Source organism: Sander vitreus, chromosome 2 (assembly GCF_031162955.1).
Source record: "Sander vitreus isolate 19-12246 chromosome 2, sanVit1, whole genome shotgun sequence".
NCBI lineage: Eukaryota > Metazoa > Chordata > Actinopteri > Perciformes > Percidae > Sander > Sander vitreus.
In genome coordinates this window covers 38,320,150-38,339,950 of record NC_135856.1, presented here as the reverse complement: position 1 = coordinate 38,339,950, position 19,801 = coordinate 38,320,150, and the positions used below count along the sequence as shown (strand labels likewise).

Below are 19,801 nucleotides of genomic sequence, written 5' to 3'. Positions count from 1 at the left end.
TGTTGGACCACTGGAAGTACTATCTGTCTGGACATGAATCCATAATGTTGGAGGAATATAATGTTGGTCTGATTACACCTCAATGTGACGATTCCTTCCCTGGTTTATGTGTCCGTCCCTGTCTTGATAATTATGTTGGTTGTTTTTTTGGATGTAAAGCACTGCACTTTAGACCTGAAAGAGGCAAAAGGAAATGCCTTTTATAAAATGATGGTGCTGTGTTTAAATAAGAGTAAACTCCATGAGCGGGTTGACACACCGTGGCGAGGACATCTGGGTTTGGAGGTTGATGTCCAACCTGCATGGAGGAGTTTATACAAACCACCATTAAATAAAAGAGTAGCTGACCTCCAGTGGAGAGTGTTACACGGGATAGTGGCAGTCAACGCCTTTCTGTCTGTCATCAGTCCTGGTGTTAGCAACAAGTGTCCTTATTGTGATGAAAAAAGAAACTGTGTTTCATTGTTATTCTGAGTGTGTGCGCCTGTCACCGTTGTTCTTGCTGCTAGAGAAACTGTTCAGTAAGGTAGGGGAGGTTTTCTCCAAACGCATGTTCATCCTTGGGTTCAGGTACAGTAGGTTAGCTAAACATAAATGTCAGCTGTTGAACTTCATCTTGGGCCAATCAAAGATGGCTGTGTATGTGAGCAGGAAGAGGAAGGTGGATGAATCTGTTGATATTAATGTGACTCTGCTGTTTACTCGGATGGTGAAAGCCAGAATCAGGATTGACTTTAGTTATTATAAAGAGATGAAGGATGTGGATCAGTTCAGTGTGATCTGGGCCCATGGTGATGTGTTGAGCTCTGTTGAAGGAGAACAACTCATCTTTTCTCAGGAGATGATGTCATGTATTTAAGAGTTTATGTATGTATGTATTTATTGTTCTGTTGAAAAGAGATTATTTTTGTAGATAACGAGATGGAACATTGATAAAATAAAGTTCCTTTAAAAATCAAAAATCTCTCTCTCTCTCTCTCTCTCTCTCTCTCTCTCTGTCGCTCTCTCTCACACACACACACACACACACACACAAACACAACAGACCCAACTGTGAATAGCTCCTCCATGCAGATTAATTAATGCCATTGATATATATATATATATATATATATATATATATATATATATATATATATATATATATATATATTAGGGCTGTCAGCATTAACGCATTAATCGCGTTGCGATTAAGGGTCGAGCATAAAGTTTAAATTTTTTTTAATCGTATTAATTGCATGCCGCCATTTATTAATTTATTTTCACTTCACTCGGCTTTGTGTCGTGCCTAACAGGATACTATTTTGCCGTACTTCCTCCTAACACAGCAACGCCGATTTCGGTGCCTCATTCTGGTTCCACTGATATGTCTGCTCTTCTCTCTGCTGCTCTGAAACAGACGTTACAGGAAACAGAAACACTGCTGCATGTGACGCTAGTTAACACTATACTCAACAGCAGCTAACGTTAGCCTACCGCTAGCTAGTTAACACTATACTCAACAGCAGCTAACGTTAGCCTACCACTAGCTAGTTAACACTATACTCGAAGGCAGCTAACATTAGCCTACCGCTAGCTAGTTAACACTATACTCAACAGCAGCTAACGTTAGCCTACCACTAGCTAGTTAACACTATACTCGAAGGCAGCTAACATTAGCCTACCGCTAGCTAGTTAACACTATACTTGACAGCAGCTAATGTTAGCCTACCGCTAGCTAGTTAACACTATACTTGACAGCAGCTAACGTTAGCCTACCGCTAGCTAGTAGCTGGATTAAACACGGTTACAATGCTGACAGCTAACGCTAAACGGTGTAAAGTGTGACTGTGTTTTACTGTAGAGGATTCAACACCGGGATGTAACAATCTGCAGCTGCTGTCGGAGAAACAACACAGACGGTGCGTTCAATGAAACTGGTAAACTACAGTCTCGTGGTGCATTCAAAGTTATTGTTAAATTCAAATGTGTGACTAGATTAAATATATAATAAACAAATACAAATCTTCAAATCAAGTTCATAAAGTAACTTTCTTTGTATTCATTTGATTCCCAATCAAGATCCACTGGTCAGAATGGCTTTCCATTGTTAATATGGACTTAAAAACTGTTGAAATGCAAAATAATAGAATTTTAATCATGTGATAAAACATGCGATTAATCACGATTAACTATAGAAATTCAACGATTAATCGCGATTAAAAAAATTTAATCGTTTGACAGCTCTAATATATATATATATAATGCCATATTCTACACACTCCAATACAGTAATGTAAACTTGGTTGGCGATCCGGTAATTAACACACAGAAGAAGAAGTTGCTTATTCCCACATCGATCTTTTCCCCCGCAGAGAAGATGGCTGGAGTCCATCCAGCCTTTAATGGTTAGTATTATGAATTTATTACCGGTATTTGTTGAGGGTTTTTACTGCATAGAGAAAGTTTTGGCGCCCCTTTAAGAGGTTTTAGCCAGCGCCAAAAGAATATCACGAGCGTCAAAACGTCTGATTTTCAGCAGCCAGCCTCCCTCTCATCCACAGTCACTACTGTATAAACACATGCAGCTGACGCTGATTTGACTGGATCTGAACGCGCCGCTACATAGCGCTGATGGGATCTCCGTTTGCAGAGTCAGACTGTACCAGACTCTCCAGGTGACCATGCTGCTCTGGGGACCGGCAGCGCAGCGAGAAACTGCTGAGCTCTCCGTGCGCAGGAGCTCCGACTGCTGTCGGTCTGCACGGCGGGCTACGCTGCGGTCTAGCAGTATTAAATTGAGACAGTTTTATAACCTGTAAAAATAAACACATCTTGTAGCGTTAAATACTTTTTCTCCATGTTTTGGTACAGTTCATTAAACACAAGATGTGAGTCATCTTGGAGTAGCCTACGCATGATACTCAAAGGTTTGAGTGCTTTAGCAGCATTGACCTGACTCCCTGAATAAGCTGCAGAGATGTGGTCTCTCTCCGCCTTCCTGCTGAGCCCCATTCACGTAACAGCAGCAGTTAAACTGTATTTCACACTATGATGGTTACATTTGCAATTAATCCGCAGTTCACATGCATGCCGACTGTAGGAGCGGTCCGTTACACTACCGTAGGCCGTCAGGCTATTCAACATCACTGACAGTTTATTCATCAGTTTATAAATATATAATATATATAAATATATATATAAATTAGAAAACATTACACTTCATAATGTTTCATATTCATAACACTATTGTATTATTGTACAAATGAGCTACAACAGTAATAGCAGTTACCTTATGTAAGTCACTACTACATTTTTCAACTAAGGAGCAGAACATGCTGCTTGGGAAAAATATATGGTTATGCCCTGTTCATAATAATCAAATGAACTTTGTTGTCAGATGGGAAAGCCCCCTTCCCTTACTGCATTATATACCATTTAAAAATTTTAATTTAATTTTTTATTTTCCTTGACATAAATTAAGATGTTTTCACCATAAATATGTGCCTGAAAATGTATCAGAATGCAGGAAATGAAGTTTTTGATGCTCAAACTTTCCTGGGGGAGGACCCCCAGACCCCCGCTTCATATGTGTCCCCTCTAAGGCCAATTCTGAGCCAGGAAAAACCCAGAATTAGAGAATTACAACTTGTGGTATCTATTGTTTTGTCAAAGAGCAAATTTATGTTTTTTTTTTTTGGTGTGTTGAAAGATGACATTGTGTGCTGTAACTGCCTCTGCACCCTTATAGCCTCGAGGATGGGACTGTGGACAGATTGTCTATTTAAGCTGTTATACAAAGTTGCCAAAACTATTTGCAGTACAATTAATATAATAATTCTCCACCTCTTTCCGCATGTGGACCCCCCACCCCCGGGTCAGATACCACCGCAAATAGAATCTAATTCTGTGGGAAACACTGTTTTAAGTCGTAAAGAGAAGATGTGCTAATGCGCCCACAGAAAATCATTCATACCACAAGCCATACAAATCTCAGTGTGAGATAACACTGTCATTACCTCATTTATTACAAAATTGCACTAAAGCACAAATTGCAAACTCGTATGTTTACTTAGACTAGCTTACATATTTTCATATAATATTCTATATTTTGCATGTATATACTATGTATGTATGCTGGTTGTACATTTTATTCTCTACTTGTATACATGTTGTACATTGTTTTTCATTCCTCACGTTTATATGTTGAGTAGGTGTTCTGGTATTTTTTTATTTTATTTATTATTTCTTGTAATTCTGGGTGGATGTGTGTCTTATACCTGCTGCTGTAACAGTCATTTCACAGTTTGGGATTACTAAAGTTCATATATCTATCTATGTCTCTCTCTCTCTCTCTCTCTCTCTCTCTCTCTCTCTCTCTCTCTCTCGCTTATTGGACTGAATCAAAATGGCTGACCTTTCAGCTAAGCAGCCTTGGAGCACTCAGCTTTGACAGGCGCTGCTCTTTCTGAGCTCGGGCCTCTCGTTGCTGTCGGGGTCAGTCAACTCCTGTCAAGGCCTCTCTTTGATGGAAGCGCACACATACGGTACAGAAACATGTATGACACGCAGACACTCACCAGCACACAGTGAATGCTGTTGCCCCTCAGGTCTTTGCGCGGGGCCTGCAGTAACCTCCAATCTCTGCCTCTGTTGTAGGTGATGTGCGTCTTCACTTGGTTATCTGTCTTTTTGTTGGCGAGGAACATCCCCTTTATTCCCGCTACCTGGGAAATTAGAAAGAGAACAGCTTTAACCTTGTGTTGTCCTTTTTTGATATCAGAAATATGGGTTTCTTTCAACCAAATTGCTCAAAAACAACATGGATGCATGCATGTAAGGTGTATGGAACCCATGCAACATTCTTCACAGGTAAAATGAATGATTACTGTCATTGCATTTTGGGTGTATAGCATTTGAAGAAAATGTATAAATGGTTACAAAACGGTATCCTGACTACATGTTGACATAAACCAGTCTGATTCACTCAACATCCTCTGATCTTAACTATTAGTCAAAATAATTCATGAATTATTATTATAATTATTATAATAATAATTATTATCAGAATGTCATAAAAATTAGGTTTATTGACCATAAATAAAACAAGCATTAAAATAAGTGACAAAAACGTTTTTAAAAAGCGTCAAAAGCACCTATAAAAGGGACGAATACGTCAGAAAAAAGAGACAAAATTTCAATTTTGACCCATAAGGATAACACATTCTTGGTGTTGACAAGAAGACAACACAAGGGTTAAATGAAAACAGATGCAGACCTCACACATTAGGCATTTCCATATTTTCACGTCACGTTGCAGAAAATCAACGCAATGCACTGCAAAGCCATGCCTTGGGGCAATGCAGCCACACTCACTTACCTCTTCTGTTTTCCCAACTAAACCAAACGCAGCACACTGAGTGGGGAATGATTGACTGTCTGGGGGACTTTTGAGTAATCAATGTGTCTTAAACGAATCTGACTCCTTGTTGGAGGCTCCAAGGAATAGCTCAAGGATACTGAATGGAGCCAGTGAAACTCGCATCAGGTGATATAAACGCCACTTCAGTAACTGACAGATACTTCAATCTCCCTCGGAGGAGAGATTTAGCATATCCTACGATTTGGGTGGTGACCCCAATCAAGACAGTGGATTTGAATCTATCAGCGAGGCCACAGCAAGACACGAGCAGCATCATCGACACCTTAATGATTTGATTCAGAGATATAGTTTCAGCCTACGTTTGGGTGCTGTTATGACTTTAAAAAATCTGATCTGAGAGCCAGAGCCTCACTATTAGCCTATAACACACTTTCTTTTCCCTTTCTTCTTGGATTAGGTGAATTATGTGAAGTAATATCTGCAGTTATTCATCAAAGAAAGAAATAATCTCAGCCTCCCAAAAATCTATAGATCCCTGGCACAATCCCCACTTGCCTTTGTTGATGTCAGCACTTTGAAGCTGCTTGGTATTCACACAATGTGCTCTGAAGTCTGTAGGCCTACAGCAGCAAAGGCTTGTTTCAAAAATGACAAAACAAGTACATTTCATCATCTGCCTCCTGGCTCTAAAATATTGATCAGTGTTTATAATAAACTTGCGGGCTGAGCACTCATCAAGCAGGCCTTATTTGATACTCTTATTTTAAAAGACCAAAGTGGCCAAAATGAATACTGCAGACTTGGGTGGGGGGGTAGGCCTCATGTAAAGCTTACCAATCAAAAACTAAGGCAGAGTCATTCTACTTCCACAGATGTTACTGGTTACATTTGACACCACTTAAAAGAATTACCACAGCAGCGGTAGGTGGGGGATAAAATGGGGGGCTGACTTGATGACTGTAGACGGTAGGTGGCAGCAGGATGCTTGAATCCTGTTGACAGCATGGTCGACATTTTAGGATTTAACAATGGCCAGCCTGGTCGCACAGAATTCCGTGAAATGATCACGAATTGTTAACAGCGCATGTACGTGGTGGTGGCACGGAATGTGTGAAAATTCCGTGTGGCCACCACAGAAAACAACGCCAATGTAAATTCAATGAGAAGATGACGCAGCATTAAGAGCGACTACGGTAGCAAGTACTATGTAAGGCCGAATTTCCGCGTAAGGAGGTTGGTTGGGGGGGGTGGATGGGTCAAAGTCACAGGACTTTCACCCAGGAGACCGGGGATCGTGTCCTGCATGTCACGTTTCCTAAAGTGGCTTTCTTCTTTTCCTAAACCCAACCGCCCCGTTCTTCTAGCGTGTCACGGAACCGTAAGCCAACCCACGACCTTTTCCTTAACTTAAGGGGCCGTGTTCATTTAACGGAATTCTTCCGTGGGCCCATTACGGAATCAGCCGTCTGAATAAAAACAGCCAAAAATAGTAACATCCGGCGGAATTTCCGGCGGCAACGGAGCAACCCTGGAAGTGGAACGTCGTGAATATAGACTAGTCAGAGACAGTCTTAATTAAATCCTTTGTTTCTTCACAGAAACTTGAGCAATATTGAAATACCGCGTGATACTTTGCTACTTGACCCACAGTTCTGTCCCGTGGATGTTTGTTTACCTCATAGAGGTCAATCATGACGTTGCCCTCTGGGCCCATGCTGCTGACCACGTTCTCCAGTGCCAGGGTGTAGTAGACCCCCGACGTGTCCGACACGTACAGGTTGTAGGTCTCGTTCTGGTTCCACTCCTGTACGGCTGCAACCACACGGTTTTCATCCGTACTGATCACATGCAGGTCCTAGCAGAGAGGCAAAGTTAACACCAGTAAGGGATCACAATGATGCGTGAAATACAGTGGTGTGAAAAAGTGTTTGCCCCCTTCCTCATTTCCTGTTCCTTTGCATGTTTGTCACACTTAAGTGTTTCGAACATCAAACCAATTTAAACAAAAGTCAAGGACAACACAAGTAAACACAAAATGCAATTTGTAAATGAAGGTGTTTATTATTAAAGGAGAAAAAAATCCAAACCATCATGGCCCTGTGTGAAAAAGTGATTGCCCCCTTGTTAAAACATACTATAACTGTGGTTGTCCACACCTGAGTTCAATTTCTCTAGCCACACCCAGGCCTGATTATTGCCACACCTGTTCACAATCAAGGCATCACTTAAATAGGAGCTGCTTGACACAGTAAGGTCCACCAGAAGATCCTTAAAAGCTACACATCATGCCGAGACCCAAAGAAATTCAGGAACAATTGAGAAAGAAAGTAATTGAGATCTATCAGTCTGGAAAGGGTTATAAAGCCATTTCCAAAGCTTTGGGAATCCAGCGAACCACAGTGAGAGCCATTATCCACAAATGGCGAAGACATGGAACAGTGGTGAACCTTCCCAGGAGTGGCCGGCCGCCCAAAATTACCCCCAAGAGCGCAGCGACGACTCATCCAAGAGGTCACAAAAGACCCCACAACAACGTCCAAAGAACTGCAGGCCTCACTTGCCTCAGTTAAGGTCAGCGCTCATGCCTCCACCATCAGGAAAAGACTGGGCAAAAATGGCCTGCATGGCAGAGTTCCAAGGAGAAAACCACTGCTGAGCAAAAAGAACATCAAAGCTTGTCTCAATTTCTCCAGAACACATCTTGATGATCCCCAAGACTTTTGGGACAACATTCTGTGGACCGATGAGACAAAAGTGGAACTCTTTGGAAGGTGTGTGTCCAAGTATATCTAGCGTAGAAGGAACACTGCATTTCATAAAAAGAACATTATACCAACTGTAAAATATGGTGGTGGTAGTGTGATGGTCTGGGGCTGTTTTGCTGCTTCAGGACCTGGAAGACTTGCCGTGATAAAAGGAACTATGAATTCTGCTGTCTACCAAGAGATCCTGAAGGAGAATGTCCGACCATCTGTTCGTGTACTCAAGCTGAAACGAACTTGGGTTCTGCAGCAGGACAATGATCCTAAACACACCAGCAAGTCCACCACCGAATGGCTGAAGAAAAACTAAATGAAGACTTTGGAGTGGCCTAGCCAAAGTCCTGACCTGAATCCTATTGAGATGTTGTGGTATGACCTTAAAAAGGCCGCTCATGCTCGAAAACCCTCTAATGTAACTGAATTAGGACAATTCTGCAAAGATGAGGGCCAAAATTCCTCCAGGACGCTGTAAAAGCCTCATTGCACGTTATCGCAAACGCTTGGTTGCAGTTGTTGCTGCTAAGGGTGGCCCAACCAGTTATTAGGTTTAGGGGGCAATCACTTTTTCACACAGGGCCATGATGGTTTGGATTTTTTTTCACCTTTAATAATTAACACCTTCATTTACAAATTGCATTTTGTGTTTACTTGTGTTGTCCTTGACTATTGTTTAAATTGGTTTGATGTTCGAAACACTTAAGTGTGACAAACATGCAAAGGAACAGGAAATGAGGAAGGGGGCAAACACTTTTTCACACCACTGTAACTGTCAGGCTACCACAGGGTCTTATATTTCTTTGTAATATCTTCTATATGTTGAATTTGTATATGATGAGAAAGACATAGTTATATGTTGTTTCAACGAGAAGGTTTCTTCATTTGGTAGTTAATAAAAGTCAAGTCAATTTTATTATAGCCCAATATCACAAATATCAAATTTGAAAAATGGTGTGTGTGTGTGTGTGTGTGTGTGTGTGTGTGTGTTTACCTTTCCTTGTAATTTGGCAAAAACCTTTTAAATATGCTCCTCGAATATATACCTCTTAAAAAGAATAAAGTAATTTGTTTACTTTTGCATTATTTTGCTCTAAAATGAATAGAATAAATAAGCAGCTAACCTGCTTACACTCTAATTTGTAGTTGGCCTTCATGAGGGCTTCTCCTTACAATCAAAATCATGATATCTTATGTCTCAATGAGAACTCTACAAGCTTTTACATTGTATCCTGTTTTTACACTCCTGCTGGGTTAACACTATGGCAGGCTTGTTGGGCACAGATCATGCTTCAGAGGCCATGCTGTTTGGTTGTGTGCTTCATCTACCTCTTACTGTGCCAATAACACCTTGCAGTAAGCCGACAGCAACCGGTGTGCCTAGGGCTTGATTGAATAAAACATGTCTAATTGTCAGTAGGGATGTGACAAGCGAGGCCATGCGCACACGGAGCAGCACAGAATAACAATTCCGGAAAACACTGTGAGAGTTACTTTTACCTTGATTTGCCCATAAATAACAAAGAGAGTGTCACGCAGAGCCGGCGATGAACTGATGCCTGACTGCAACTTTAGCCCACATACCAAACTGAGCTGGAAGCATATTACGTGCCTTTGAATGCAGAAAACTTCCACGAACTGCAGCATGAGCAACTTAATTTGAAATTTGTCTCATATATTCTTGGTGACCAATAATGAGATATGGACTCTACCAAGGATCAATTCATTATTTTTTTAAAGGTCCCATATCATGCATCATTTTCAGGTTCATACTTGTTTTTTTGATGTAATACTAAAACACATTTACATGCTTAAATGTGCAAAAACACATTATTTTTCTCATACTGTCTGTCTGAATATACCTGTATTCACTCTCTGTCTGAAACGCACCGTTTTAGCGCCTGTCTCTTTAAGCCCCTATCCTAAAAATGCCCAGAGTGCTCTGATTGGTCAGTGTTTCAGGGTCTTCAGCATCTGCACTCTCCATGTCTCTGCACTGTCATTGCAGCCGGGGAATGACTGTAGCCGCACTTTCTACCTATATATAGTATAATTGTGACATGACAACTGTACGGAAGTCCTGACGGCTCGTTTAAATGCACTATTTCTGAATACGGGCTGTGTGTGTTTCTCTGTTTATTGAGCATTGTGATACTTAACAGTATTTACACAGCACCTCGACCTGCTTTATAATCAAACAAGACATGAAAATCTCACTTTTTACAATATGGGACCTTTAATCATGAAGAGTATCTGCTCATGTTAATTGAATTTTATTCAGGCGGTAAATGTGTTACCTTGGGCAGTGTGTACTTGGGCAGCTTCATTGGTGTAAAGACATCCCTTTTAGCAGACACATAGTAGATTGGCTTCCCTGCAGCTGACACCTTAAGGTGATGAAACCGTTAAGTGAAAACATTTTGGAGACATAACACAACAGACAAAGCATTTTTCACCAACAGTGGACACATAGCACCTCTCTAAGAATGACCTTGAAAAATGTCCCACAAAACCCTTGCACTTGTGCCTCATACACTGCTCTAATGTTTTTCACTGAGCAAACTGGACAATTACCTACCTGGACAAACACATACTCATCTTGCACCACCAGAGAATTGGGGTCAATGTAGCCGGGGAATGGTTTGCCCTTGTTGGCATCTGTGCAGTTCTGCAGCTTGCAGGTGACATACAGTGCCTCTGCTCCCACACACACACACACGCACACACACACACACACACACACACACACACACACACACAAAGACACATACACACACATCAAGCCATGACATCAGTGACAGTATTAGCCAATGAAGAAAGGCAGCCTTCACCCAAAGCCAGGCGGCCTCTTTTGGCTTCCTACATTACTCGTGTCAATGAAGTGGTCCCAGAAAGTGAGGAGCCGGGCGGAGGGGAAGACAGATGACCAAAGAGGCCAATTGCTTTCTTTGTCTTCAATCGCAGTGCTGGGAGAGAGCCTGTCCCCACATGTTAGCCTCTGCCAAATATATGTCGGCTTCGCCCACAAGCGCATGATCAATAGTGATGAGTCTCTGGCTGTGCGACCGTAACATCTGACACGACTGATGTTTGCTATGTGTGTTTGTATGATTGGCTTTTCTTTATTCTGTTAGCCTCAAAGAGAGTGTTCTGACAGAAAGGTGGGAATGATATTGTACTTTGAAATATTTTTTTTTTAAAGCTAAGTGAGAGATGAAAGATTACAGTAATAAAGTTGTACTCCCAACAATTTGTCTTGCATTTCCACAAAGTTAGGGGGCTCACAAGACAAGAGAATTGAAGAAGCAGCGGCTGAGATATCCTGACTTTCAGTCTCTCGGTTCCCAGTTTAGTACACAGCTCTGCTGTGTGGAGTGCGGACATCGCTCAGAATGCCCTCCATTTTCCAAAATGCAAAGCTTGTCTCTAAATGAATTATGCTCAAAGCTGCATGGCAATACTGAATCTAACTGGCATGTGAATACAGATGCAAATACGGGGGGCTTGGTTTGTGCTCTCCCTGCTCTCACGGAGTAATGTGAAAAGTGTTATGTTTTATCTAATTCAAGTTATTTAAAAAAATCACATATTATTTATCAGTGTACACATTGGAAAGTGTAAAATATAGGGTTTCTGGAATTATTGTTGCCATGCTTGAATGATAAAAACTCTTAAAGCTATTATTGTAAATACATGACTAATTTATTCTAATTCTGCTGAGCTCCGTCGTTGGAGCTCTCGACTCAGAGTGTTAAATCCTTAAACGCTTTTTACAGTAAATGCTAGATCCTACATTTCCCATAATGCTGCGCCCAATACAATTTTTGTTTTTCAGACACTTCCATCCTGCCTAACACCCACATCTTAGGCTGAAAGGCAGGCTTTCTGTTTTGGGACATTATATGCTTACAGGCTGAGTAGCACTCCCCATGACTGGAAACTGACCTCTCACATCAAGTTCCCCCTTTAAAACATAATTTCATAAAAGTTTTATATCGATTGTGAATACATGATTTGTCCAGACTAACATTAAAGTATGGAATTGTTTGGACAGATAATAATACAGATAATTAAATGAAAAAAACAGAATTTTTTTTAAGGATTCCGACATCCGACTCAGAAAGCAAGTCAAAAACTATATACCAACCTGCAATATCCCAGCGTTCATTGTCATTCAGGGGATGAGTGATATTTCTCTATACCTACGTGATTGCTACTGTGCTGAATCACTTGCTTTTTAAAAGCATTTCTAATATATGCATTACTTTTCTCTCCGTTGTCATTGTGTGTCCCCAGACTCGGCTATTTCCGCTGTCCCTTCGTATTACCCTTCAGCAGAATAGTCCACACAACTCCCAATTCCTCTCTACTTTAGCACAATGCTCACGATACAGTACAAAGACACGAGAAAATAGAGAGCTGAACTCGGGAATTGAATTACTCACGTCCTTCAGAGATGCTGGTTTCCAGGTGAATTAAGCCTGGCTCTTTGTCCAAACCCATTTTCGACCTGAAAGGCAGACAAATGTGTTTTAAGAACATCACCATTGGTCTTTTGCCTCTGGGCAGATGCCACCAACTGTGCTGTCTGACCTGATAGATTGCACGCTGAAAAGTCATATAAATGTACAACTATGGAGAGGTTAAATCATGTGCTATGCCTGTTGTGGTAAACTTCAGCAGGAATTGCGATGTCTTTGTCTTCATTGTTAATGGCAGTTTAAAGTGGGAGGGAAAAGGACCTCGGGTTTACTATGTGATTTAAATGTTTAGAGCCCCCAGAAAGTCCTTTTCCATCCAGACAGATGGAGGAAGATGTTTCCTGACATCATTAGGAGAGGAAAAGCCATTGATTTTCTCTCTACAGTAGGGATGTCCGCAGATGGAACAGCATATAATCATTACGGCATTAAATATGTATTAAAAAGACTGGGGGATCAGAGGAGAGGCAGCACACACATGGAGACAGAACGGGGAGGCGGAGACAGATGGGGGAAGAAAGAGAATGTGTCCACAGGTAGCACACACACATCAATGGAAAGAGAAGGATAGAGAAATAAAGGGGGTCTGTGTGAGAGGGAAAAAGAAGCAGACACTGTGAGAGACCTCCATTGCTTCTAATCATTCTACTTATTGGTAGTATCGGTGATTTCCCAGATGAAACACAACTGTGAATAGGATGGTCTACTTATCCAAACCCCATTTCCATTTTCACTGAATAATCCATTCAGGTACCCAAGAACAGTGTGAGGCAGGTAAAGAATAACTCTTTGAGTTAGTGGAGCTATAAAGTTAGTCTAAACTTGTATATTTTTACCACTGAGTGAGCTCAGCTTCGAAGTTGCGTTCCTACAGTAGTGTCTCTTAGTATGTATGACACTAGTTTGGACAGCTGCGCGGTCTGGGAGGACACTTTTGCCTTGCAAAAAATATCACATTCAGGCAGCTCCAGATGTTTTCGTAGAGATTTGTAATGTCATATGCAAAACATTGCACGGCGGCATTAGCTAAGCTCACAAACTGATTACAGCTGAACGCAGGCGGTGGAATATCCAGCACCGCACCTTACACAACCAAACCAGTGCTGTGTGAACGAGCGCTGCGCGGGTTGACGAAAAATGCAAATGAGCTTACGACTCTTCATCTTCTTTATGTCTTTGGTGGTCACATGTACAGCAGACATAAGCTCCCTCTGCAGCCTCATTACCAGGGTTACCACCACACAGTGTGCGTCCCAAAATAGAACTCTGACAGCTTCTGCAGCATCAGCCCTCCAGGCTCCCTTCACTCCTGGCTGCCCAGCTTGTTACTACCCTGACAGTTTGTTGAGGTGAGAGCTTTTTGTTACAGTTAGTTACTGTATAGAGGCCAGACATGTTAGATAGCACTGAGTTGGACAGCACATGTCCACCTGATGTCGGTTAGACTTCACCCAGAAAACATCCGTATGGGTCGACTGTGCAAGCAGCTCAGAGATTCTTGTTAGGCGGCGACCTCTCTGGGCTGTAGTAATTATCGTGAGAGCAAACGAGGAAGTGAGGTAACAAAGTATAACTCCGATTCTCCACTCTGTGCTGCGTTCTGGCTGCACTGCGGTTTTGTTCCGTCCTCCGCCACACGCCATTCCACACCGAGAGCATCTCAGAAGCGGAGCGTCTTGCTGCCCGACTCGCAACAATCCCCGTGTTTATTAAGCTAGTATCTACGTTCCACTCCAGGCACTCCTGTAATTTAACTCCATGGCGTGGTCCTTAAAAAAAGATCTGTGATGTTATATTGTGTTTTTCAACGACCAAGATGGAATCTCTCGTTGTCCGTGGAGACATAAACGATATTGGGGGTGTCTCTTGGTAAATTGACTGGATATACTCACTGTTTCACTTCCTGCCTGGCTGTCCGAACACCCCGCGGCTTGCATAAAAAATAGACCTGACACGTATCTTAAGCAGAGCGGAGAGCCGTTTCACGCACGCTTCTGGGGACGCACCGTGGCGCGGCTGGTGGAATATCAAGCAATGACTTGAATGGCAGCGTTTGCTCGCGAGGGGCAGAAGCGCCCGGTGGAAAAATAGGGGTAAGAGCACCAAATTCAGCATATGGGTTGGGTTGGTGGATGGGTCAAACAAACACAGGACTTTCACTCAGGAGCTGGGGGGTTCCTGTCCCGTGTGAAAACAAAACTCAACTGTCTTTTTGAAATTAACCAAGTTTTACTATGAGTTTTAAGTCCGTGACGCAATGACTTTCATGACATTGTGTTATGTCCCCCATTTTTAGTATTTCAACGTTAGCCAATCCTTGATGTTTAACTGACCCTAAGGCAATGTTCACACTTGGCTGTTTTACATTAAAAAAGTTTTCAAAAAAAGTCCCGAGCGCTTTCTGAAACACCGCCGCTGATGTTTTTTTTCTGCAGCTCACAGCATCTTTTAGAAGTTGAGAAAAAGCTCAACTTTTCTGAAAAAGAAACGCCCTAAGTGAAGAGTTTTTTTGACAGCTGAGTAGCAATACCTGACATTTCCATAACAACAAGAAAAAAATGGAGAAGGTACCGATAGAAAGACTAGTTGTGCTAGTGTCGGAGCACAGCGAGTTATATAAGTCTGCAAAACTGTACCATAAAATACACCATAAAGAGGCTGTGTGGGCACAGATTTGACCAATCCTTGGTTGTTCAGGTAAGTGTATCATCTACTCCTTGTCTTACCAAAACTATCTTGCCTGTTAGCTAACATGGATACTGTAGCGGTAGGTGTTGTTATAGCAACAAAGGGACGCTCTTGGCTGCTTTTTGGAACCTAAACGCTGCCAGTGGTTTTTTAACTGCAAGAGCACCCTAGTCAACTTCTTCTTGTCAAAAAAGATGCCAAAGTGTAAACATGGCCTAATTAAGTATTTTAACTTAACTAGTTCTGTTTCATAACGTCAACTACGTGTTTAAAACGGTTCCTGTTATGTTAAATACGGTCACATGATTAAACTGCCATCGTGCGGTAATAAATAGAACAGCCTGTTGTCTCGTTTAGGGAGACTTTAGAAATCTTATTATGTTGTTTAGATATGAGGATGTCTTACATTTAGCTGAGCGCCATCTAGTGAATTGACCATCACTAGATAACAATACTCAGATGGCACCCAAAAACTGATTTTGAAGCCTCTCTCCAGGGCTGAAAACTGTCATATAATGTAAATGTCTGCCACAGAGGAAGATCAAGGCTGTCAGACACATAAATAATCAAAATCTTAAAAACCTCTCTGGCTCATCTGCTCCTCATTTTGTGGAGAGGCAGTGACGTTTTCTGTCCAGGACATATAAAATGTCCACAGTGTTCTCCATTTGGCAATGAGTTCAACGTTAGTTTTACTGATAGCCGTCCACGCAATTATTGTTTCCTAACAACAATACAACAGTGTACAAGAACTGCATGTGATATACATGTATGTTTAAGAATTTACAATGCTTTATATTTTTAGAATTGGTATACATTCTTTTAGCTTGATGTGCTCAGGAAGTACACATTCTCCAGAGTCCAATAGTTTTCCAGAGTTATCTGAACTATGGACAAATCGTACACGTGTAAAAAGACTAATTATGAAAATATAAATTAATTAAGTACTAGTAGTGTCCAGTAGTGTGTACTAGTGTACTAGTAGTGGCATCCTTTTCGGTCTTACTAGATGTCGTTTGATATCGCGGATATGTATTTAATGCTCAAACAGCTTGCCAGGTCTCTGCATGCTGGTACAATTAACATTCAGTCAAAGATGGTTTCCTCAAAAAAATAAACATAAGTCTTTCTTATTTTGATGTTTGGAAAGGTAGTTTGTTCAAAAAGAATAAGAGATTGGTGAGGTCTTGTTAATCCAGGTCATAGTTATCCAAAGAAGGGTTAAAATCAAGGGCAACTTGGCTTCGTTAAAGGTGCTTCGAAGACATTTTGTCTTTCATCCGAGAGACTTCTTCAGTTCTGACTGAACGGTAGGGAAACCCAGTTTAGAGATTAAATAGCTGGGTTTCTCTACTGTTCAGTTCACTGTTAACTAAGTCCAGTTGCCCTTAATTTTAATGCTTCCTTGGATAAGAGAGTGGTGAGGTCTTTCTAGATCAAAATCTGGCAGCTTATATCACATACTTTTCAAACAGTTAGCAGCTAGCCTGCTTGTGGTTAAGTGTAAATGACCGATAGCTACTGGGTTTTAAACTGGATTTTTCACAGTTAAAGGTTTAAGCTCATCATATAATAGTTTAAAGCATATCTAACAGGTTAGAGAGCAGACTGCTGGTATTTGGAGCAGTGAACTTGTGGTGTCAGTCTGTAAATTTAACATTAGCTAACCACCTAGCTTAACCAGCACTTTGTCATCATTGACATAATTGTATGGGCAACTATGTACAGTAGCTGTTATCAAATAACAAAATGCCATTTTAGACTGATCATGATTGGTGGTCATGATTCTTTCAGAAAAAATATTAAGTATTGTCAAGTATACCACTAATTTAACATGTTACAACATTTTCCAATAGAATATTAGCTAGGGTTACTTGAAAGTTGACATAATTTCCTATCTGGTTTGAAAAATATATTCTTAGGAGGACCGAAACAAAAGCCACTGCATCATTTTATCCGATTATTTTCATGTAGAAACAACATATTGTAGATTACAATACGCTGGGGCTTTACCATGTTTAATATGTATGTCAGCAACAACCTAGAGTTAAATTTAGGGTAAATAATCATTAGGTGAATGCAGATTAGATTTTCTTTTTCATTCAGCCCTGACCTGAATAGAACAAAAAAACACTACTGTGTATTTTAGATCTAGTTCATCCTTTCTATTGCCTACAACTTGTTTAACAATGATCAGATCTCTGTACTTACCAGTAGAAGCGATTGGGAGCCACTCTCTCGTGCACCATCTGCCACCTCCTCCCAAATTCCACCGAGCTGTAGAGCTGTAGCAAGACAACCAGGCACCAGTTAGCGTTCATTCACATACCATCTTAACAGCCGATCAAATTTACCATTTCGTACGACACAAACAATCCTACTATCAAATGCTGCACTGCGTTCGCCGTAAAATGATGTGCATGTGCACAGCATTTCTTCTCCAGGTTTGTTTTCCCACTTTGATTTACCTAGTACCTCAGTGATCAGCAGCAGCGGCGAGTGGGAGACAAACTCTCTCTATCTCACACACACACACACACACACACACACACACACACACACACACTGTACATAAGTTCTTTATTTGAATCCAGTAAATAAGATTAGAATTGACATAGGATTTCAACACTGCAGAGGAATAACATGGGCAGCAAAAGTCACGGCATGACTAGCCATTACTGCCAACACATTCTCACTCCCATCGCGTCAAAAAGCGACGCTTGGTGAGGTGCCTTTGAAAAGTTTGTTATTGACACAAATAGTCTCCTTTAGTGTCATATTTAGACGTGCTTGGACAGGACTCTTGGTGTCATTTTTCAGCGCCCTGGGTCGGGACTTATGTTTAACAGACATGTGGCACAAGAACAGGACAGTTAGGTTTAGGAAAAGATGGTGTTACTAATTGTTTTGGTTTCTGGCCAGCAATTTTTCTGTTTGGTTTCTCACTGCTTTCATCAATGAAAGCATTGAGAAAAATAAAACATGTTTTAGTCGTGCAACAGAAAACTCAGATTGGACAGATAGTCTAGCTAGCTGTCTGGATTTACCCTGCAGAGATCTGAGGACCAGTTAACCATAGTCCTCAGAAACCCACCGGAGGTTAGAACGCCAACACAAAGGAAGCGGAAGGAAACGGACATCCGGCCGAAATGAGGGACATCCGGCGGAATTTCCGGCAGCACCTGAACAGTGGAATGTCGTAGATATAGACTAGCGACTCGCTGAAGAACATCGTCGAGAAGTTTGCAACTAAAGACCTGAGACTCTGAGTTGGTATTATATACCATTTAAAAATTTTAATTTAATTTTTTATTTTCCTTGACATAAATTAAGATGTTTTCACCATAAATATGTGCCTGAAAATGTATCAGAATGCAGGAAATGAAGTTTTTGATGCTCAAACTTTCCTGGGGGAGGACCCCCAGACCCCCGCTTCATATGTGTCCCCTCTAAGGCCAATTCTGAGCCAGGAAAAACCCAGAATTAGAGAATTACAACTTGTGGTATCTATTGTTTTGTCAAAGAGCAAATTTATGTGGTGTGTGTTGAAAGATGACATTGTGTGCTGTAACTGCCTCTGCACCCTTATAGCCTCGAGGATGGGACTGTGGACAGATTGTCTATTTAAGCTGTTATACAAAGTTGCCAAAACTATTTGCAGTACAATTAATATAATAATTCTCCACCTCTTTCCGCATGTGGACCCCCCACCCCCGGGTCAGATACCACCGCAAATAGAATCTAATTCTGTGGGAAACACTGTTTTAAGTCGTAAAGAGAAGATGTGCTAATGCGCCCACAGAAAATCATTCATACCACAAGCCATACAAATCTCAGTGTGAGATAACACTGTCATTACCTCATTTATTACAAAATTGCACTAAAGCACAAATTGCAAACTCGTATGTTTACTTAGACTAGCTTACATATTTTCATATAATATTCTATATTTTGCATGTATATACTATGTATGTATGCTGGTTGTACATTTTATTCTCTACTTGTATACATGTTGTACATTGTTTTTCATTCCTCACGTTTATATGTTGAGTAGGTGTTCTGGTATTTTTTTATTTTATTTATTATTTCTTGTAATTCTGGGTGGATGTGTGTCTTATACCTGCTGCTGTAACAGTCATTTCACAGTTTGGGATTACTAAAAGTTCATATATCTATCTATGCTCTCTCTCTCTCTCTCTCTCTCTCTCTCTCTCTCTCTCTCGCTTATTGGACTGAATCAAAATGGCTGACCTTTCAGCTAAGCAGCCTTGGAGCACTCAGCTTTGACAGGCGCTGCTCTTTCTGAGCTCGGGCCTCTCGTTGCTGTCGGGGTCAGTCAACTCCTGTCAAGGCCTCTCTTTGATGGAAGCGCACACATACGGTACAGAAACATGTATGACACGCAGACACTCACCAGCACACAGTGAATGCTGTTGCCCCTCAGGTCTTTGCGCGGGGCCTGCAGTAACCTCCAATCTCTGCCTCTGTTGTAGGTGATGTGCGTCTTCACTTGG

The 19,801-nt window shown here is 41.3% G+C and overlaps 1 protein-coding gene across 1 annotated transcript in view; it reads right to left on the bottom strand.

The window, feature by feature from the left end:
- The window catches only part of sorcs1 (sortilin-related VPS10 domain containing receptor 1), a 237,437-nt gene that overhangs the window by 51,711 nt on the left and 165,925 nt on the right, over window positions 1-19,801 (bottom strand). The window contains exon 10 of the mRNA XM_078267920.1: window positions 4,560-4,706. Within this exon, the coding sequence (XP_078124046.1) occupies window positions 4,560-4,706 (147 nt within the window). The remainder of the gene's footprint in view (window positions 1-4,559; window positions 4,707-19,801) is intronic.